The sequence below is a fragment of the Limanda limanda genome, chromosome 14 (genome assembly GCF_963576545.1).
Source record: "Limanda limanda chromosome 14, fLimLim1.1, whole genome shotgun sequence".
Classification (NCBI taxonomy): Eukaryota; Metazoa; Chordata; class Actinopteri; order Pleuronectiformes; family Pleuronectidae; genus Limanda; species Limanda limanda.
The window spans coordinates 17539272-17561611 of NC_083649.1; the positions used below are offsets into that span (position 1 = coordinate 17539272).

Genomic DNA, 22340 nt, shown 5'->3' on the forward strand with positions numbered 1-22340 from the left:
GGAATGGGTCCTATAAACACTGCAGCATGAGACCAATTTTAAAACAGTGTTTGACATTGCACACCCCTTTCACACCTAGATACTGCTACCCATAACTGTGATTTCATTTTTGTTCAAAAAGATAATTAGTGCCAGACGACTTGATGCTGAAAGGTTGCCTGCAATACCCGATATTAATAAAACAAATGTGAGAATGTGCATATTGTTTGCAGGGATGTCTCTAAATAGAGGAACCTGAAAAAAAGAAAGAAAGCTGCCTTTCTTTCAACAGCAACAAAGTGGCCTAATACTCTCAAGGGAGGGGGTGGCCAAGCTTAAGTATTCCTGTCTAAGTGTTAGCTATATCCATCCACCGCTTATCCTTATGGAGGGTTGCGGGTGGGTGGGGGTGGGGATGCTGGAGACAATCCCAGCTGACACTGTGCGAGAGGCGGGCTAGACCCTGACCAGGTCGCCAGCCACAGTCAAAGGGCCAACATACAGGGACCAACAACCGTTCACACTCACACCGATATGGACACATTTTGTTTACATGTATTACAATGACACTATAGTGTTACGGTGAACTAGTCAAGGACACGTGTGTGTGGTAGGTAGATATATTGATTGATTGACTTATATCAATATTATAATATAAATAACAATGTACTGCCCTTCAGTGTAAATTGATAAATAGATATTTTTACTGTATAATTTATATAATACCATATATTTGTGGTTTGGCAGTTAGTTTTTTTAAATGTTGATTAATCAAGAAAATTATAATCTCAGCAGTACAGGCCATTTTCAGGTTCTTCCAGACAAATCATGAGTGAGATTATCATACAAATGATTCGTAGGTAAAATTAGGCTGTGGGATGAGTGCGTCCCCTTGTGGATTTATGAAGAGACAACATCCTTCTCACGCAGACCGGTTGTTGTGTTTTTTTTGTGCGCACTATTTAACCCCAAATGTGCAGAGAAAACACGTAGAGTTGTCGTACCACTCGAGCCGTGTCGTTCCGTGTTAAATCTGCTGCGCCACAGAACTAGGGAAGGCGAGATCAAGCTTCATGAAGCAGTGAAGCTTTAGATCCAATTGGTTCACTCATGGGCCGAAGCTGCATTTTCTCTACTGCGCTACCAAGTGGACAATAAATGTAAAACAGGCAGAGTGATTATAATGATACTATGGCTTTGAATTGAATAAATGAATGAATGATGTTTGTGATGCCAATACATCAATTATGAACTCATTAATATGGTGTCTGTCTTTGTGATACAATGGCGGGGTCAAAAGGGAAAGTGCTCCACAGTGCTGGGAATCAGGCGGGTTTTTCTTTGCTAACAAACGCGCAATGAAGTCCGAAGTCCACAAAATGTGAGGGGGGGCGCGCTTTGATCGTCAGTCTTCCTGGATTACTCGACACCAAAGGACACATCACTGCACACAACTACTGGTGTTTGTGGCCCTGTGTGTACTTTGCTCCTCCAACGTTAGAGGGCAGCATCGGAAGATGTCAACTCGGTTAGGCCAGAAGAACAAGAGGACCCGGAGGAGGTAGCTGCCAGTGGTGGAGACATGTCAGAGAACACTCAGTAATGCTAACGCCGTAGAAGTGAGGGAGTTGTCCAAAAGTGTCCTGAAGCTTAAAGAAGAGGTGTTAGCGTTCGGATCCTCGCCAGCCGGCCTGAGGAGAGGGTGGGCGACCCCCCCACGGACCTGTGATAACTAACCACTAGTTAACTAGCAGTAGCCGACAGGCTAGCCGAGGAGCTCTCGATTAGAAGAAAAGTAACGCCAGGGCTAGTTTCCTTCAGTCATGTCTTCGGCCGGGGACTTCGGAAACCCTCTGAGGAAATTTAAGTTGGTCTTTCTCGGAGAACAGAGCGGTGAGTCTGACGTTTTAACACTTTGTGGGATGTCGAATGTGAATGTGTGAGATGTGGCTAACACCAGAGTTTGGTAGCCGTGGCTCGGGATGATAACCAGTTAGCAAGCTAGCGTTAGCAGGGTAAGGTTAAAGTTGGCACAGAGGAAGCATTGCGACACTGTAACTTGTTGCCTGCTGCGTGTCCACACCGGGTCCAGAGGATTTAACAGCTCTGTTAGCTCACTTGCTAACATCACACTAGCAGCTAGCAGAAAGTTACAAGTGTCAATTAAGTGGAGAAGCTGCTTATACTTAATACTCGTACCTAAAGTACTTTGCATGTAATTGCATTAGATGTATTTACTAGGTAGATACTGCAGTTACAGGCTAGGTGACGGTATTTGCTACTGTGTGTGTAGAATAATGCTGTCAATCTTGATTAAAGTCCAGTCATATTACACAGATCACTTAGTCTACCCTGAGGGATGCATCCCCATTATCCGACCTGCCTGGTGACATTCCTCTACTATCCCTAACTACAGCCCCTCTCCAAAACTGAACACAGGCTGTACTTGTGTTGAATGTGAGAAGGAGAGAGGGGCGGTGAAATCGTCAAGTTGTTATTTAAAAATGCAAATGTCTGCACGAGTTTCTATAAATAGTTATTGTGCGCCAGTGGTCCCCCCCCCCCCCCCCCACAGACTCCATTGTTGTCTGTGTGTGTGGGGGGGCATGTCAGAACAAATCAGAGGAGCTACACTACATTTAGGCCTTTGGATGACTCAGCAACAAGCACCCACTTTTTTAAGATCCTTTATCCCAATTTGGAAATTGATGCAGGTTATATTCTTTGTCCAAAATTGTCTCAATGTACATAATCTATTGGGATTGTTGTGGAGCCTGGTGACATAAGGCCAGGCTGTGCTTTAGTTTTAAAATAGTTTTCGACAAGCCTTGACACAAATGATGGAACTTTTTAGTTTTGACAATATCAATTATGTATAAAGAGATCAGTAGCAGCCTCTATGCTGATCCAGCTGATCTGATTGGTGCATCCCTAGTATATAAGCAGAATGAGGTAGTGTAGAGTAACTTTCTACAGGTATTGTGTTGTCTTTTCACAGCTGTGTTTCTATTTAGCCTTTTAAGCAGCGTTGGCTGGGGCCATGTCATCACCGCTTGCTGCACACTGTAACTGATCATGTAACTCGAGCTGATGCTAGGAAGCTCAGTCCAGGTACTCGATACAATAGGTATGCGTCCCTGTAGTGAGTCGTCTTCTATGTATCAGCAAAGTTGAAATAAAATATATGAATGCTGCCATGTTTAGAGAATGTGGTGTAGGACAAAATCCTCAAAGTTGGGATTGGACACAGCAAGGCCAAACCCTTTTAGAAGGGAGGAGACCGAGGCGCCTTGTTTCCAACCCTTCCCATCTTTCTACATTCCTCAACCCTATGACTTCGCCTTTGCACTTCAATTGATCATGTACCACACCCCTTTATGGAAAAGAGCTTTCAGAGGGGAGCAGCAGGGCTTGTGTAACACGCTGCTCTCAGCCATAGTCTTCTTAATCTGTGGCTCACTGTATACAATTTTAATGTTGCACTTAATGTTGCTTCTTGTTAATTTAACAGCTTTCTTTATTTAGTAGATAGATGGTATAAATTCTTAGATGCTATTTGCTAACAGGTCATGCAGAACATAAGCAAATTCAGACCCCGGAGGCTGTAATTCATAATTTAGATTTGAGACAGTGTTCACACATTTAATCAAACAACTTCACAAAAATATGTCTTGGCTATTAAAAACAATATAGCATTTGTAACCATTGTAGCATTGAAACTAGAATGCTAGAAAGATATTAGTTTGCTTAATATGGCAGATTTTTTAAATCAAGATCCACAAATTAGAATCTGAGAAAAAGATGAATATGTTTCACAATGTGAATGAAAGGGGAGGAAACAACTTCTGGATCCGCCTCCTGGTCATATTTACGCCAAAATATGATGGGTTCTTCCCTTCAGTTTGTCAGTCAATAGAATTTAATAATGTTGACAATTGGTTTAATAGTTTATCGTCCAAAACAATGCCATATAACCGCTGGTTCCAGTCTTTCAAATGTGAGTTGAATTTCTTATGGGTTTTGGACTGTTGACCAGAAAAACAAGCAATGTGAATGTTGCCACTCTGGCGCATAGACATTACATTGAGTCCTTTTTACTGTTTTCCTATATTTTACAGGCTCAACAACTAATCAGTCAAGTAAATCCCTCAAAAGTATAACCTATGGAGAATGGAATCAATGCATCAATCGCCTATAAAATATAATCATTTGTCACTGTCTTGTTTGTGATCAAAACATCACACAATAGCACATAGCAACTGATTAGAACCCACTGCACCATTACACTATTAATTCTGTTTTTTGTTTTGTATTTTTCAGTGGGAAAGACCTCGCTGATCACCAGGTTCATGTATGACAGCTTCGACAACACTTACCAAGTGAGACGAACACCTCCGCTGGATTTAATTTAATTACCACTTCAAAAGCCCACATTATCCTAATATCATCAATAATGTTGATTCAATAATGACTTTTTCTTACCCATTTTTCAGGCCACAATAGGAATAGATTTCCTGTCAAAAACGATGTACCTTGAAGACAGAACAGTAAGTTTTATTCTCATCCCTCATAGTCATAAATCAATGGATGAAGAATGGGGAAACTGTCTGTACGGTGTTACGAATGTGAAGGGGCACTTACATCCTGACTTCTAACAAGATTTTACGTTTGTTTTTGGTAACAGTTTAGCTCCATTCTTTCTAGAAAAAACACACTGCCCTCCTAGTGTGAGCTGGATGGCGTTCTCTCTGGACCGTCGTCTGTTTCTCTGTTTGTTTCCTCCCTCAACTCAAGTTTTCTTCCTCTCTTTCTTCCCCTCCATCTACTCTCTCCATTCCTGTTTTGAAATTAAACCCCTTACTTGATCAGGAGAGGAGGTTTGATGACAAGTGAAGGGTGATTATTTATTTCTCCCCCACGTGCCCAGACAGCTCGCTCTTTCTGGTGGTCATTCACTACCTGCATGCACTACGCTTTCTCTGTCTTCTCCCATGCGTCCGACTTCATTTAGTTTTCTTTCAATTTGATTTTATGTCACCATAGCTTACCTCATTTCTGACCTCGGTTTTTTCTTGTTTTGTTTTCATCCCTTCCGTTCTTTTATGTTTCTCTTCTTTTATTTCCCCTACCATTCCTTTTACCCCTCCTCTCCCACAGATCAGGTTGCAGCTGTGGGACACGGCAGGTCAAGAGCGGTTTCGTAGCCTCATCCCGAGCTACATCAGAGACTCAGCTGCTGCTGTCGTAGTGTACGACATCACAAGTAGGTGGACTTCCTCTGCATCCCCCAAGATTCAATTCATAGTTGCACTTTATTGCAGGAACACTGTTAAGCTATTTCTAGACATGAACTGAAGATGTTCTTAAAATCGGGTCTGGACTTTGTTTCGACTTTTCCTTTTACATATTAAGAACACAGCAGTCCGGTCAAACTCGTTCACAGCAACACAGCTTTCTGTGCTTTTATGGCAATCACATGTTTTTGTTGACAACACATTGACACTAGCGTTGGCCCTTATATCCAAAAGCTCTCAACCATCATCTCTGAGATATTTGTATTATTTTTGCTTGTCATCAACGCGCCCAACCACTCACACTGAATCCAGATAAAGTACTGCTGTTATCTCACCTGGGCTGATTTGGACATTATCCAGAGTTTTTACCAGAGGGCTTGCAGGAGAAACTCCGGAGAATGTCGACAGCACCTGACTCAGACATTTGCATTCTTACCATAAGCCAGTCTGTACAATTTCAGGAGATTATCTGGAATTCACTGCATGACTGAGATCTGCTTAGGTAAAATCTCCTGACTATTGACGATCTGCTTACTGTTTCGTCCTCATCCATCTTTTTCTTAGATGTCAATTCCTTCCAGCAAACCACAAAATGGATTGATGATGTGAGAACAGAGAGAGGAGGGGATGTCATCATCATGTTGGTGGGAAACAAGACAGACCTTGCAGACAAAAGGTAAGCCCCCCCGCCCCCCACCCAGTGCTTGAGGGCTCTCTACATTAAGAGCATACTAATGAAGCCATCGATTGTAACTGCTGGCCAGTCAATAATGTGTTCTGCAGCCCCTCCTGAGACAGCAGTCAATCAGAGGAAGTTATCTCGGCCCTTTGTGGTTGTCAAAGCTGTGACTGACGTTTTTTTGACCGCTAGATGCCTTCTTTTGTTTGTATCATCCCATGGAATGAATCATCGAACCCACTATAAACATTAGATGTGGTGTTATCTGCCCTTTGCAGTTAAATTGTAAAGGTTTTCTTTTAATTATATCTGATATCGTTTTTGCGTGACATGTCTCTTTTTGTTTAAAGAAACTGATTTGATGTTTAACCAAGCAAGTTCATACGTTCACTGATAGTTGTTAGTAGTGATGTGTAATTACTTTCAGTATGAAAGTGTCTTCTATCTGATCCTATTAATCAACCTGTTTAATGAATATGCATTTGTGTTTTGCCGTGCATCTTTTAACCCCCTTATCTACCACAGGCAAGTATCTATTGAAGAGGGTGAGCGGAAAGCCAAAGAACTAAATGTAATGTTTATTGAGACTAGTGCGAAAGCAGGCTACAACGTAAAGCAGGTAAGATTGTGTGTGAGTCGTGCTCTGTAGTCCTGCTGCAGATGCTGCCATCTTGGCTCCACCTCCAAAGGTCATCTGTCCAAATAAAATTGACTAGATGTTCCAGGATCTTAAATACATTTTTGTCAATTTAGTTTTTATTTTCTTATTTATTTACACAGCGAATAAAGAGCTAGAACCAGCAGCTGCTTAGCTTCCCTAGAAACTGAAAAGAGGGTGAAACATTTATTATGAACATCTTCTGTCCAAAGAAAAATAACCTTACCAGCACTAAAGATAACTTAGGTTTTGGAGATGCTGGTAGCAGATTTTGTCCCTGTTGTAGACAGAGCCAAGCTGCAATTTCTCCCGTTTCCCGTTTTTTATCTAACCAAAGCTAATAAGGCTGACAGCTACAGCCACTGATTTATCAAACACACAAGGGACTGGCAGTAGTTACTTCTCTGCTTCTCTTCCTGTTGTGTAGCTCAGCTGACACAATTACCAGCCGCAATGTCTATCTGGAAACCTTTGGTCTTGAGCAAAGGTGACAGTAACAGCAGGAAGGGGCACGACTTGTTAACTTACTGCAATGTAATCACTATATATATATTTCTTTTCTCCTTGTCTTCTTGTTATTGTCTGTGGTGGGATGTGCATCTCCCTGTGTGTGTGTGTGTGTGTGTGTGTTGTGTGCGGTGACTCGTGGGCCATCACAGACAGATAACCACAGAGGAGGGAGAACAGAGAGCGAAAGAGATGAATGTTCTGTTTATTGAAACAAGTGCAAAGACAGGCTACAATGTCAAACAGGTAGAGAGTGTGCGCCTTTTTGTGTGTGTTCGTAGTGCTCATGCTCGGATCGGCTTCTGTTTCCATGATCTCCGTCCAATCATGTCTGGATTTGTTTTTCAAGCTCTCTCCCACTGGGTTCAAGTATTTCATTTTATTGGCCAAACTGTGATTGTACAGATCAAACAGTCGTAGAGGTGGGTCAGGGTTTGCAAACCAATAATCCTCACTCCACTGATGACCACAGTAACAGTGTTAATGTTGCTGTGAAACCTGCATGTAATTAAGCCTGGCTCTACATGATGCTGCTTAAGCTGAGTTCACACAACACGGCTTTCAAAGTTGTCTGATCACTGTGCAGTTCACATTTCACAACTTGGTGTCTTGTGATCAAGAGTCTTGCAGTCTTTGTGAGATCACACCACACAAGTGACTGGCGACGGGGGGGAGGTCACACACTACACAATCTCAGTATTTCTGTTCTCCAAACTACATCTATCACAAAGTTACTTACAGTTGAGAAGAATCAAAGTAAGTCTGACACCTCCCCCTGCTGTTCTGTGTCATCCTGCTACAGAATGACACATTTAGCTGGAGGAAAGGTGAAACGCTTCAGTGGACATAACAGTTGTAAAGAATAGAAAGTAGCTCAGGATGCATCTTTCTGTCCAAACCCATTCAAGCCCAAGAGAACCTGAACCAGACATTCAGTTTTTTCTGTCTGAACCTGAACTGAGCCGATGCAGATAATACAAGGTCCACTGAGATTGTGTCACCTTTCCACACACATGGTTATTGCTTGATTTCCCCTGATTACAGGAATCAGGAAGCTGGCATTTGTGCAGTGTGAACTAGGCTTCAGCAATGGGGCAAGCATGTTGAGCATCATCACGCATTCAGCGCTCTTCTCTGTGTTCATGTGAATCTCTCAATCACTTACAAATTCAGCTCTTATCAATGGAAGGTCTCTGTAATGCTCGGTTACTTCCTCATTTCAAGTCAGTTGGTGCTGAATTCAAATCAGATTTTGTAAAGCTCTGTTGGGCGTCTTCCTCTGTGGGAGCTTTAAGTCGTCCTTGTGCTAAATCATGTGTCGGGAACATACACAGCACACTTTCTAGCAGCTGTGGCTACATTTCCTGGTCTAACTGAAAACATCCCGTTGTCTTTCCCTCCAGCTTTTCCGTCGTGTGGCAGCAGCCCTCCCTGGAATGGATACTACGCAGGACAAGAGTAGAGAGGACAGTATCCTTTATGTTGTTGTTGTTGTTGTTGTTGGTGTCTGTGTCTGTCAATCCAGAAGAGAGTCAGAGGTCTCCTTACTCTCATGTCATGTGGATGCTCCATACCAGGAGGAAACTCTATATTGTTGTTTAACCCATATCTTTTCAGATCTAATTAATCTATGAGGACACATATTGCGTTCAAATTCCCTTACTGATTTTCTAAACATCATCGTTAAGGCATAGTGCACACAAAAATATAAAATAGATGTTAAATAAAAGGGTTGTTTAGGATGCTCCCATGAATTCACAGCAGTTAGTTGTGTTCCTCTGTAAAAAAAATGTTAATACTAAAAAGGATGAAATGTAGGGGTCGGTGTTTCAACCCCACAAAATGTATCTGTTGTGCAGCTTAAATCTAGTTAGGGCTAGTTTAATGTTAATGTTTTCTTGTTTACTTATTCTATTATCTGATGGTTTCTGAATAAAGTCAATAGTTTTCTAATATTTCTTTAAAAACATGTTTAAATAGGTTTCAATCCTAACATCCAGCCCTACTGTTAGTGTCCACAAAATGGCAACCTGTCCCTCAAATAAGACTTAATTTATTGTATAACCAACATGCTGAAAAAGTTGAGACGTGCACTAGTGTGTGTTCTTCAAAATTCGAATTCCAAGGCACCTGGAAGTATAAAATACAAACTACAATAGGTAGCTACACTGCTCTTATTTGTCTTTTTATAACATAATTAGTGTAAGGGATGGTTTAATGTTCTGCAAATAACCTTCTCATTTATCTTTTATACTAGGAACTTGACCGTTTATACCTTAACTTTGGTCTAGAAAGCTGTTGGCTGGTTATGTTTATAAAAATCATGGATATTTTTTTGTCATATTGTTCCTGTGCTGCGTTGTTCCTTAACTCCAAAACGTTTCAGTGATTGACATTAAGCTGGCGCCGCCGCCAGAAGAACCCACCAGTGAAGGAGGCTGTTCCTGCTAATGTCGGCCAGTGTCGCAACTAAATAATTCTATTTACTGGCTTTTTTCCTCACACTGAGTCAGTTCTTCTGCATCTACGCTCTTCACTACACCCGCCTCTGTGCCCCAGAAAGATAACACTACATCCATTATCCACACCATCCGGGAAAACTCATCTGGATCCTCTGAAAGTCCTAAATCGGTTAAATTGAATATTTGCACTGAGACGCATACATTGAGACAGATTGTTTACTGAGCTCCTGCTCACTGTCATTTCAGATTAAATGACATTTTGAACCAAACTGAAAGAATGTATGTGTTTAAGAGTGAGAATATTCTGTATAAAGTTCAATATTGCTTTAGGCTTATTAAGCATAATGTGGCTGTTGTGTCCATTTGTTCACATTATTTGTTCTGTTGCAATTGATTGGAAAAGATGCATTTATGAACTGTGTTCAACAAATTTTTTATTTAACTGACTGGAATAATATATGGCAAAGTGAATCAACATATTTGGAAAATCAAAGTGTTGTCAGGTTTGCAGTTTACATACACACACAGGGCAGCCATGAGCTTATTGTGAAGTGAGTTTTTGCTTGATGTGCTTTTACTAGCAGATTCAATTATCTCCTAACATGCACCAGCGTGATTTGACACTGAAACCACACACACACACATGCCACTGCATGGTCACAAATACAAGCACAAACACACACCACCTTCTACAAGAGGTACACTAACACAACATCATCCACATTACCGTCCTTCCTCTCTCCTCACAATTGTTCCTTGAGTTATTTGACTGGCTTCCATTTTCTTTTACCTTATTATTTCGAGATTATTATTTTTGAGGACTGCAGCGAGCATAGATTACAACTATTTCTTTGATGATAGTGTTTGAGGAGGATTTTATTATATGTTAAGAATTATGATAATAAAACCCACCATAAACATTAGATGTGGAGATATTTGCCTTTTTGGAATTTAATTGTAGTGGTTTTCTCCGGCTTTTGGTTTATATAGTTTGGTATGACATTTTATGAACAAATAAAAGATTTTGATTTGTTTTAATTTAATTTCTTTTGTCATTGATCTTTTTTGTTAGTGATTATTCTACATGTGTATTTAATCCACAATGACTTGTAATATTTATTTCTGTTGGATTCATGTTTCTTTTTTATGGCTGTTAATATCTTCACTTTTGCTACGAGTCCTGATTCACTAATAAAATGTGCATCCATCTGGACCACCTTTAACAGAATCAGTGGAGAGCGCCTGCTGTTCCTTCCACCACTTGTAGATGGCAATTTGATCATCCTGATAATACTGGGCAATTTTTGTGTAAACACATGGAAGAGAGTCTGATTTGTAAAGTAGTCTTTAATGTTGCTGTCTGGTATGGTTTTAAATGAAAGAATAAAAAGCTACTTGTCACAGCTGCTGAAATGCATTTCTCATTACCTCCAATAAAAAGGGCATGTTTTCACCCCCCTCTGTTTGTTTGTTTGTAAGAATGATTACAATTTGGTCTCAGAATCCTGTATGGGTCTGAAAAAGAAGCCAATACATTTTTGGGCGGAGCAAGTTTTTCTTTTGTAACTTTCTTTAACATTGTGATGTAAAGCATTCTCCAACATTTTCAATTCATGGATCTTGATGAAAAAAAGAATCAGGCATGTTTTTGGGGACTGGTTTTTGAGTGTGTGTAATTTGCTCCAGATCCAAATAAAACTCCAGATCTAGTCAAATTAAATGTTTCGTGCCTTGGTGACTCATTTTTCATCCCTCTGTTTGTAAACAGGATTACCACTTGATAGTAGCATCTGATATGGGTTAAGGAAGAACCCTTCATTGTCATTGTGAGATTTTCTTCAACATTTCCCTTCTCAGTGAATAATTAGTATGTCTTGATGATAGGAGTGAAATGTTTATGGGACAGATATTTATGAGTGTGTAATTTGGTGGGGTTTGATGTACTCTCAGGCCTTTACTGGAGATATGCACTGTAAAGATCACCATTCTAGTTGAGATATGTCCTATTTGGATTTAGTGTCTTTCCATGGCCAAGATAGAATACTCTTAAGTATTGCAAAAATGTTGGTCTGTCTTCAGCCTTGGCTTTTGTGGCGAAGCAACCAAGTGTGAACCACATACAATCAGAGCAAGGCTTGGGACATGTGGCTATGGCCATGCAGCAAAATGATGTGATAACTATAGTTCACTGTGCTGCAGGTACTTCTGTATTTGATGGTGCTTGATTAACAGGCTAATTTGACTGCAGACATTTCAACTTGTCCCTGCAGGAAAAGCTCGGGTGAAACTAATGCCATGGCTCTAAATTGTGCCATGCCTCAGCACACCTAAATGGGACTCAGCCATTATTCATGTGCAAGTATCTGCCAGAGTCTGGTGTGGCATTAGTATTCATCGGAAGAGAAATGTTAGGACAATCAAAGTCACATACATGAACCTGATGCAGGGCTTTGTTGTAAAACACGCCCAGAGACCGAGGCTTCCAAACCCACATGTTAACTGCATGTTGATTAGTGTGTCATTTTAATAATTGCTATGGAAGGAAAAGGAACTAGTGAACGTCAGGTAAAATATTCCCCATGTAATGTACTGAATCATAACATAATCGTGTGGCCCTGACTTCTGTGGAGGTTGAAACGATGACAATAAAATGTTGTTATAAACTATGCGGAGAGACATAAACACACACGGTAAATTATATTATAGTTCACATGAATCCAAGAATATTGCTGACTCACAAGCTGGTAAATATATACAACTACATACTCACATTGATCTCCCACTGTGACCCATCCACAAGACACATCATTATTATTGTATTATACTTTTCTCAAACACGAGTCAAATATTTTATTTCGTCTTTCTCCGCGAAGTGTCGCGAGACTTCTCGAGCAGCTGTTGCCCTGGAAACCAACATCAACAACCGCTGCGCTGTGACTGAATGTCGCTTTGAGTCCTGCAGTGAGTTTTTTAAAATTCACTTCCACCATGGCTGACGACTACTACGAAACACTGGAGATAAACAGAAATGCGACAGACGCGGATATCAAAAAGGCGTAGGTCTCTCTCATTAAATTACAATCCTGAACACGTCATACACACGTGTTTAATATCAGCTGTTGTCGATTTCTAACATCTTTTTTTTTGTGCCAGATATCGACGTCTCGCATTGAAGTTTCACCCAAAGAGCAGCAAAGAAGAAGGAAGCTCTGACAGGTTCAGTCAGCTGGGGGAAGCCTACGAGGTTCTCAGCGACCGTAAGTAACATAATAATAATAATAATAATAATAATAATAATAATAATAATAATAATAATAATAATAATAATAATAATAATAATCATAATAATAATAATCATAATAATAATAATAACAGTTATTGTTGTCTGAATCTTGAGAGAGAGAGAGAGAGAGAGAGAGAGAGAGAGAGAGAGAGAGAGAGAGAGAGAGAGAGAGAGAGAGAGAGAGAGAGAGAGAGAGAGAGAGAGAGAAAACACAAAGTTGTGATAAAATGTGGTAAAATAAATAAATGAATGTGGGGGCAGAGAGACAGAGAGAAGTGCTCAGTGCATGGTGGGAATTCCCCCAGCAGTTTAGACCTATAGCAGCACAAGGGATGGTTCAGGACTCACCTGATCCAGAACTAACTTTAAAAACGACTGTACACTACAAGGAAAGACTTTAGTTTATAAAGCGTATTAACTGACTGTGTCAATATGTGGTTTCTTTGTTACAGCTCGGAAAAAAGCAACCTTTGACAAGTTTGGTGAGGAGGGACTAAAGGGTGGGATTCCACCTGAGTTTGGCAGAGGTGGGGCCTGGTCCTCTAAATATGCCTACCACAGGAATCCAGAAAAAACATTTAAACAGTTCTTTGGAGGTGACAACCCATTTGCAGGTGAAAAAAGAATTCCATACAGTAATATGTTTTGTCAAACTTAATACCAGCAGGGTTTTTTTTTTAATCTTTGCTTAATTTATTCAATCATTTATCAATATAGTCTTCTCTGCAAATGATGTACCACTTCACTTTGGTGGCCTGAAACCAGTCGTGGTGAAGACACAAGACCTCCCAATAGAGAGAGACTTGCATTTGTCCCTGGATGATCTGTTCCTCGGGTGCACAAAAAAGATCAAGATATCTCGCAGGGTAAGACCATCTGTATGTGACATATCCTTTCAGATTAAATGTTCTTTCAGTGATCGAATCATATACACATTCCTAAATTAAGCTGAAAGCAACTCACGTGCACAAATCAAATAACTTGTTACATCTAACTAATCACATAAATGTATTAATTTATGCTTTGCCTTATTTCTTGAACAGGTTATGAATGAGGGTGGGTACACATCCAGTATCAAAGACAAGATCCTCTCTATAGATGTAAATCCTGGATGGAGAGAAGGCACAAGAATTGTTTTCTCCAAAGAGGGAGATCAGGTAAAATAACTAAACAACATTATTTTCTGTTGATATTTAAAACTGCTCTAAAAATTGTCACCAACAACTCAACCGAACAGTTGTCATTAGCAATGTGATAAAAGAGTGAACTCATCAGTAAGTATTATAATGGTCAGACTTTAGAGATAGTCTATAACTTCTGTAGTTATGGTATGTTGTATAATGCTATTGTGAAAGGCATTGCACAAATAAATTATATTCGCTTTGACATACTTGCAATTTCTGAGATCTGAGTTTAAGTTTCTGGTGCCATCCTGGTTTATCATTACATGAAAATAACCATTATAACACGTATTGGAATATTTTTTTCGAAGAACTGTTATTTCTTATTAGTTGAATCAGATGACAATTATAAGGAGTTCTTCATTTTCTAAGTACTGAAATAATTTTTATGAAGTCTGTTTCATTTTATAAAAGATTTTTAAAATCCACAATTTTAAATGTTTTCCCTTGTCATGTTGTAATTATACCAGGCTAACAGTGGTGTATGGAAACTTGCTCCAACTTTCAAAAAAAATGTGAATAATGTCAGAACGAGGTCGAGATCGTAGAAAAATGAGAGTTTAATATGAACAAGTAAGAAAATGTATTTAATCATTCGGTTGCGGCATGGTGGAATTTCCAAAGGATCACCACTAGGTGTCCTCAGACGATCCCTGTCTATCATCTAGTCACTCCGGCACATAGACTGTCTGTAAACTCAGGCACACCGAAATGATTGTCATAAAATTATTTTTACATGCTTTTTAATCTGACTAAATTCGAATCACCTTATTTTACGCAAAGGGACCCAACAGCATCCCTGCAGATATTGTGTTCCTAGTGCGGCAGAAGAGTCATCCTCTGTTTGAAAGACAAGATGATGATCTGATCTACAAGACCCAAATCTCTCTGGACATGGTGAGTTATCAGTTAAACCTAAAGATTTGGTATAAAAAAGCAACTAAAACAAACCAAAAACCATCTCCCACAGGCCTTGACTGGCTTCTCTGTGAATGTGCAGACAATAGATGGAAGGCTACTCAATATTCCCATCAACGACATTGTGCAGTAAGTGCTTTTCTATACTGGGGCCAATGTGGAAATCTATAATACTTGTAATATTGTTTTTCTTTGTACTATTAATTTGACATTGATCTCAGATATTATAAAAGCTGGATGAATCATTTAAATGTTAAGATCAGAACAGGGAGAGATGAGAAATGAGAGAGATCAATTCAAATAGTTTACCTCACCCACACAGTTAAACAGGAGCATCACTACAAGGATTTGTTTTGGGTTTGTGCCTCATCTCCATCAATAATTATTTTCCTGTCTCTGATTTGTTGTTTCAGCCCTACATACAGAAAAGTGGTGCCTGGAGAGGGAATGCCGCTGTTCCAGGATCCTTCACAGAGAGGAGACCTCATTATTCATTTTGACATCCAGTTCCCCGAGAAGCTCTCTGCTGACAGAAAGCATCTGATCAAAAAAGCTTTGAAATAAATATCGATCACATGTTAATACACTTGTTTCTATACGGTGACCTTTGATTATTGTTATGGCTTTTTCCCTTATCCACCAAAGCACAATTTGTATAACATAACATTATTACTTTGAGTAAATTAACACAAAGGAGGAAAGCAAAGGTAAAGTTATCTGTAAAGATAATCCACCCATTGTTAATGTCTATAACCAACAGCACAACACACAGCAGGCTCCAACAATGAGGAGGCCACCTTCCATATCACACAGAAGAGGCCAAGGAAGACCACCTATGGGGTGCAGTACTCAGGGGTTCTGTTGGGGATGAGGCAATCCTGGACACATACACCAAACCTGTCCATCACAACCAACCATGGATACTAGGGCTGCGCAGAGTATCCTAAAGGGGAGGGTCCGCTTCCTTTAACAGCTGTTGTAGCTAATAAATAACCTATGATTGCAATCTGGTAGAATACAAAGCAACATTGACGATGGCTGATACTGGAGCTACGTACCAAGGTGTAAGTCCAAAATATCCCACACACCTTGACATGTCTGATAAAATTGTGTAGACAGTAGGATTCTCTGGACGAAGACGGTTGATTCAAAGGTCAGCTCCAGTTCGGCTATCTATCAAAGGCGCTAAAGCAATACTTGCTATTTGAGTGTCTGATCAAACTCAATAAATTTGTAAGAGAGAGATTCTTTGAGTAAAATAAAAACTGGCATTCGTTGCCCACCACAAGGGGAGGACATTGATAGCGCTGGTCCTGGGTACATTGGCTGAGAGGGCTAATATTTATTGGCTGGGGAACATATCAGAACCGGTAAATACGTTTTACAAGAAGTGGGGAAAACACATTCGTATTCAGATCCCAAAAGCAAAGAATATAAATAAAGAAATATAAATATCTGAATATAATTTTCCGCTGTCACAGTTGCCACTGCTTTTTGGGGCATTTGCCACTGCTGACACCCTGTTTGAGGGCAACTACCGCTCTTTGTCTCTGAGGACCAAGAATAATTGATGTGAAAAGAAAGATTCTGCTTAAATACTGTTAATGCTTCGTGTCATTGAACCCAAACTTGAAATCAGACTGCTGCCAGGCTGCTTTAGGGAACCTGCCGCAATAGCTCCCACCTTCGTTTGGAGGCACCTGCCTCTGTTGCCACACTGTTTGGAGGCAGCTGCTTTTGCTGCCACAACGAGAGCAACTACCGCTGTTTGGGACCATAGTTTGGGACTTATTCAGGGAGAATTGGACTAGCTTGGAAAAAGAAGTTGACTAGTCAGAACATTATTAAGATGAGCACGCGAATGTGGTAGGCCTTGGCACTGATGTCAATGGAACATGATGCTTAATGACTGAAACTGGAACACTTCTCTCTTTTCAATGAGTTACATAAAAAGAATAGCTATAGCAAATATTATGACTTTACTCCTTTGTCTGAAATCATGATGGTGAGAAGCTGTTATTAATGTATCATTAGCCAATTAATGTTCGTGCCTTGTGAACTTCAAATATTTTTGTTATTAAAGTCACTTTAACCCAGTCACTACTACATTACCTTTGCTATCTGTGACACATGTAAAACCTTCTGTTTGTGTCTGTATTAAGGCTCCATCATAAAAATGTACACGTCATTACAATAGACAATGCTTAATTTAATGCTTTAATTTAGTTATTACGATCTGCATTTCCAATAAATAAACAGTGTGGCATCAAAAGCAGCTGCCTTTACATATCAGTGGCAGTTTCTGTTGGCAGCAGAAGTGCCTCTACCAGCTACTCCTGCCACCATTTCAGCTTGCTCTTGCATCATCGATAGATCTGTGCAACGGCAGGATTGTGTTAAGGCCAGGCTTCGGACATAGAGGCAGAGACAGAGGCTGAGGCAGAAGTAATGTCAAAATAGAGTTTTATTGGAAGGTCCAATAAGTAAGCAGGCAGGCAGGCAGGCAGAATCCTGGAGCTGAAGTCGGGGCAATTATCCAGCTGCTGGTCCTGAGCAGGAAGACAGGCAAGGTTAGGACACAGGACAAACAGGACGTTACAAATCTAAATAGTTACAATTAGCGGCAGCTATAACTGACATGAACTGAGTCTATAGTCCGGTGCATACTGAGAGCAGTAGTGGAGCTTTTAAAGGCAGCTGGTCAATCAAGGCCCCAACTCCAGCACACCAGGTTCTCATCAGTAATCAGCCATGCCACCTACACACACCAAGAGAGAGAGAGAGAGAGAGAGAGAGAGAGAGAGAGAGAGAGAGAGAGAGAGAGAGAGAGAGAGAGAGAGAGAGAGAGAGAGAGAGAGAGAGAGAGAGAGGGAAAGAGAGAGCCTAGTAGGTAGGTGAGGCAGAAGGCATGACAGATTGGTTTAGTTGCTCCAAACTCAGGACAGATTCAGTCTCGTTTCCAGAAGCAAATCAACGTTTTCTCGTTATTAAATCTGCAGTGATCCAGGAAACATGGTGAGTAGGTGAACACACTTTAAATCATGTGATCACAAATATCTGGAGTTTAGTTGGACTACGCTGTCATTGCTTAGACCTGAGGTTCAAGAAGCAGTTGCAGCTTTAATACAGTAATGTTTGTTAGTAAAGTCACTTTAACATTGTCATAACTACAATACCACTGCTTTTTGTGACACATGTAATAAACCTCTGTTTGTGTCTGTTCTTGCAGCTCTGTAGCCCTTTTTTCGGTTCTATTGTTAACATTGACCATCACTGACACAGCATATCATTACAGTAGAAAATGCTATAATTTAATGCTTTACATAAGTTATAATGATCTGCATGTGGACAAACAAACTTCAAAAAATAGTATATAGATATATACTGATTTATTGAATAAATCATGAACAGCTTTAGTTGCTGTTTAGTTGCAGTGACAACTGCCCCCAAACACTTGTGGAAACTGTGACAGCTGCCTCCAAGCAGTGTGCCAACAAATGAAAGCTGCCTCTAAACAGTGTGGCAACATAGGCATCTGCCTCCAAACAGTGTGGTATTGTAGGCGACTGCCTCTAACCAGAGTGGCTACATAGGCATCTGCCTATAAACAGAGTGGCATCAAAAGCAGCTGCCTTTACATAACTACTCCTGCCACCATTTCAGCTTGCTCTTGCATCATCAATAGCTCTGTGCAACAGCAGGATTGGTTTAGTTGTCCCAAACTCAGGACAGATTCAGTCTTTTTTTTTGTTATTTAATCTGCAGGGATCCAGGAAGAATGGTGAGTAGGTGAACACACTTTAAATCATGTGATCACAAATATCTGGAGTTTAGTTGGACTACGCTGTCATTGCTTAGACCTGAGGTTCAAGAAGCAGCTGCAGCTTTACTACATTAATTTTTGTAAATAAAGTTCTAACTACAAAACCGTCTATTTGTGACACATGCAAGAAACCTCTGTTTGTGTCTGTTCATGCAGCTCTGTTTTTAAGGTCCCTTTGTTAACATTAACCATCAATGACACAAAATGTCAATACAATAGAAAATACTATAATTGAATGCTTTAAATAAGTTATAATGATCTGCATTTGCATAAATAAACTTCATAAACCAGTATATACATACTGATTTATTGAATAAATCATAAACAGCTTTAGTTGCTGTTAAGTTACAGTGACAACTGCCCCCAACACCATAAAGGCAGTTGCCTCTAAACAGTGTGGCAACATAGGCATCTGCCTCTAAACAGTGTGGCATCAAAAGCAGCTGCCTTTACATGTCATTTGCAGTTTCTGATGACTTTGAGGACTCTACCAGCTACCCCTACCACCATTTGAGCTTACCCTTCCTTACTGGTATAAATAAATAGGTGAACTAATTATTGGACTCAATCTAGATAAATTCAAGACATCATCAATTTGGATTATGATGAGTTATAAAGAGTAGTAGATGAGTAATGAATAGTAGTTATCTAAACCTGTAATTATAGTCATCATTAAATTGCAGAGGTCTGTAATACAAGTGAAAACAGTATTGTAAAAGAAGACTGTAACTTTCCGAATAAAATGCTGTAAAAGTTGAAATGTAGTTTTTGTCTTTTCATCCAATTATCAATTGAAAAAATAATCAACAGATTAATCGATTATCCATATTAGCGTTACTTGCTTCTTTACTCATGATTTCACAAAAAAGTTATTTTCTTCTTCAGATCATTCAATAGCTCCAGGAACCTGCTTGAAGCGTGTTTTCCAGCTACTAAGCATTACATTACATTTCATTTAGCTGACGCTTTTATCCAAAGCTACTTACAATAAGTGCATTCAACCCCGAAGCCTTTATTTTATTTCTTCCTAGGTTTTATAAATGAATAAATGCATATAGTTGGATAATATTTCTCTTCTTCACTGCAGCGTGAGTGTATCTCTGTGCACGTTGGTCAAGCCGGTGTCCAGATTGGCAATGCCTGCTGGGAACTTTACTGCCTGGAACATGGGATCCAGCCGGACGGACAGATGCCCAGCAACAAGACCATCGGAGGAGGAGATGACTCCTTCAACACCTTCTTTAGTGAGACCGGAGCTGGAAAGCACGTCCCCAGAGCTGTTTTTGTCGACCTGGAGCCCACTGTCATCGGTAAACTGTCGTGAAATTAGACACCGCAGTTACTCTGATTTCCTTAAATCAAACTGTTGAATCATTTCTGACTGATCCTGTCTCTTCAGATGAAGTACGCTCTGGAACCTACCGCCAGCTGTTCCACCCTGAGCAGCTGATCACTGGTAAAGAGGATGCTGCCAACAACTACGCCCGTGGACACTACACCATTGGCAAAGAGATCATTGATCTGGTGCTGGACAGGATCCGCAAACTGGTGGGTAACTTTAAATCAGGAATGAATCTTTTCTTAATTTTGACAAAAAGTCAAACTAAATCATAAAATTGTCACTCATATTTAATCTGTCTCCCTCTCTGTCTTCAGGCTGACCAGTGTACTGGTCTTCAAGGCTTCCTGGTTTTCCACAGCTTCGGAGGTGGCACCGGCTCTGGCTTCACCTCACTGCTGATGGAGCGTCTGTCTGTTGACTATGGTAAGAAGTCCAAGCTTGAGTTCGCCATTTACCCAGCCCCCCAGGTGTCCACCGCTGTGGTGGAGCCCTACAACGCCATTCTGACCACCCACACCACCCTGGAGCACTCTGACTGTGCCTTCATGGTCGATAATGAGGCAATCTACGATATCTGCCGCAGAAACCTCGATATTGAGCATCCCTCCTACACCAACCTGAATAGATTGATGAGTCAGATTGTGTCCTCCATCACTGCTTCCCTCCGTTTCGATGGTGCCCTCAATGTTGATCTGACCGAGTTCCAGACCAACTTGGTGCCATATCCCCGTATCCACTTCCCTATGGCCACCTACGCTCCTGTCATCTCTGCTGAGAAGGCCTACCATGAGCAATTAACGGTGTCTGAGATCACAAATGCCTGCTTCGAGCCAGCCAATCAGATGGTGAAATGTGACCCTCGCCACGGTAAATACATGGCCTGCTGCCTCCTGTACCGTGGAGATGTGGTGCCCAAAGATGTCAATGCTGCCATCGGCACCATCAAGACCAAACGCACCATCCAGTTTGTGGACTGGTGCCCCACTGGTTTCAAGGTCGGCATCAACTACCAGCCGCCCACTGTGGTTCCTGGTGGAGACCTGGCCAAGGTCCAGAGGGCTGTGTGCATGCTGAGCAACACCACCGCCATTGCTGAGGCCTGGGCTCGCCTTGACCACAAGTTCGATCTGATGTACGCCAAGCGCGCCTTCGTTCACTGGTATGTGGGTGAGGGTATGGAGGAGGGAGAGTTCTCTGAGGCCAGAGAGGACATGGCAGCTCTGGAGAAAGATTACGAGGAGGTCGGAGCTGATAGTTTGGGAGAGGATGATGAGGAGGGAGGGGAGGAGTATTAAACACAGATGCATTTCTTCTATTTGCCTGAGCACTCATTCTATTCTTTAAAAAGGGTGTAAGTGACTGCATTATTGTTTCCTCTATTTTACATTTCATCTCTCTAGATATATATATATATATATATATATATATATATCTGAAACATTCTCTTTTATGTTGTGAAATTCTTTGTCATATCAGTACAGATTCTGCTTCAATGCCGTTAATGCTTTTAACGCAAAGGCCTATGGTTGAGACCTTTGATAACTGGTATGATGTCATCCCTTTTCATCTATTCTATTCTACTTTTTGTGCTCATATGTACTGTATTTTAATACAGCCGAATTTCTAAATAAATATTCTCTGTACTAAATGTCTAGATATATTGGTTTTCAACTGTAAAAAATGTTCAGGGGTTTAGTTAAACTCTATGAGCATTTTATGGGTCCATGCCATGTTAATTCTTTTATTTTTGTCTACTGATGATTTATAAGACCAGCCTGTGCCACACTTTGGGTTCCTAACAGTGACACAGAAAAACAATTAACATAATTTTTTCAAAGCCAAAGAAATCCAGTCTTCATGGTGTTGTGCAATAATAGGTAGACTTGATGTTGGCTAATTATTTATAATCATAAAATATGATTCTTAAAGTAATACAATTATTCATTAAAATGATAAAGTTATCAATTGATAATAATGAAATTATTTATGAAAAACAGTATAATAATCAGTTTAGAATAATACAATTTGTAATTATAATTTCTTAAAGACAGGGCACCCCCCTGGTATCAGGGACCAACAATCAAATGTAAAGATCAGTCTGATTTAGATCAAGTTCAATTAGAAATCTCAATATTTACTATTAAAGATTATATAATACACAGTGAAGGTTATGGAGCTCTTGCCATTGTATAGGTTGGCAAAATTCACTTATGC

The 22340-nt window shown here is 40.3% G+C and overlaps 3 protein-coding genes across 7 annotated transcripts; all 3 read left to right on the forward strand.

Moving 5' to 3' along the window:
• Positions 1 to 1402: 1402 nt before the first annotated feature.
• Positions 1403 to 11037, forward strand: LOC133019127 (ras-related protein Rab-6A). 4 transcript variants are annotated; one of them, XM_061085494.1, is made up of 8 exons: positions 1403 to 1872; positions 4300 to 4358; positions 4473 to 4526; positions 5137 to 5242; positions 5838 to 5949; positions 6478 to 6571; positions 8521 to 8587; positions 9498 to 11037. In XM_061085494.1, exons 1-8 carry the CDS (start codon positions 1803 to 1805, stop codon positions 9566 to 9568), a joined length of 633 nt encoding a protein of 210 aa, XP_060941477.1. In that variant the 5' UTR covers positions 1403 to 1802; the 3' UTR covers positions 9569 to 11037. The 4 variants fall into 4 exon arrangements, with proteins under 4 accessions (XP_060941477.1, XP_060941479.1, XP_060941476.1 ...); XM_061085496.1 differs by having other exon boundaries at positions 9504 to 11037; XM_061085493.1 differs by lacking the exon at positions 6478 to 6571 and adding an exon at positions 7270 to 7363.
• Positions 11038 to 12567: 1530 nt separating this feature from the next.
• Positions 12568 to 15525, forward strand: LOC133019410 (dnaJ homolog subfamily B member 13-like). Its single transcript, XM_061085892.1, has 8 exons — positions 12568 to 12635; positions 12733 to 12836; positions 13315 to 13476; positions 13580 to 13728; positions 13906 to 14019; positions 14827 to 14940; positions 15014 to 15090; positions 15375 to 15525. Exons 1-8 carry the CDS (start codon positions 12568 to 12570, stop codon positions 15523 to 15525), a joined length of 939 nt encoding a protein of 312 aa, XP_060941875.1.
• Positions 15526 to 19234: 3709 nt separating this feature from the next.
• On the forward strand, positions 19235 to 21421 carry LOC133019412 (tubulin alpha-1C chain-like). 2 transcript variants are annotated; one of them, XM_061085894.1, is made up of 4 exons: positions 19235 to 19256; positions 19867 to 20094; positions 20184 to 20332; positions 20441 to 21421. In XM_061085894.1, the coding sequence occupies exons 1-4, from the start codon at positions 19238 to 19240 to the stop codon at positions 21419 to 21421; spliced, it is 1377 nt and encodes a 458-aa protein (XP_060941877.1). In that variant the 5' UTR covers positions 19235 to 19237. The 2 variants fall into 2 exon arrangements, with proteins under 2 accessions (XP_060941877.1, XP_060941878.1); XM_061085895.1 differs by lacking the exon at positions 19235 to 19256 and having other exon boundaries at positions 19866 to 20094.
• The last annotated feature ends 919 nt before the right edge of the window (positions 21422 to 22340 follow it).

Bases quoted from the DNA above. Each gene is read 5' to 3' on its own strand.
- LOC133019410 (XM_061085892.1), top strand. From the start codon at position 12,568: ATGGCTGACGACTACTACGAAACACTGGAGATAAACAGAAATGCGACA. The intron at 13,477-13,579 runs GTGAAAAAAGAA...TTATCAATATAG, and splicing joins AGGTGACAACCCATTTGCAG to TCTTCTCTGCAAATGATGTA. The intron at 15,091-15,374 runs GTAAGTGCTTTT...TTGTTGTTTCAG, and splicing joins CCCATCAACGACATTGTGCA to CCCTACATACAGAAAAGTGG.
- LOC133019412 (XM_061085894.1), top strand. The intron at 20,095-20,183 runs GTAAACTGTCGT...CTGTCTCTTCAG, and splicing joins CCTGGAGCCCACTGTCATCG to ATGAAGTACGCTCTGGAACC. The intron at 20,333-20,440 runs GTGGGTAACTTT...CTCTGTCTTCAG, and splicing joins TGGACAGGATCCGCAAACTG to GCTGACCAGTGTACTGGTCT.
- LOC133019127 (XM_061085494.1), top strand. From the start codon at position 1,803: ATGTCTTCGGCCGGGGACTTCGGAAACCCTCTGAGGAAATTTAAGTTG. The intron at 1,873-4,299 runs GTGAGTCTGACG...TGTATTTTTCAG, and splicing joins CTTTCTCGGAGAACAGAGCG to TGGGAAAGACCTCGCTGATC. The intron at 6,572-8,520 runs GTAAGATTGTGT...CTTTCCCTCCAG, and splicing joins CAGGCTACAACGTAAAGCAG to CTTTTCCGTCGTGTGGCAGC.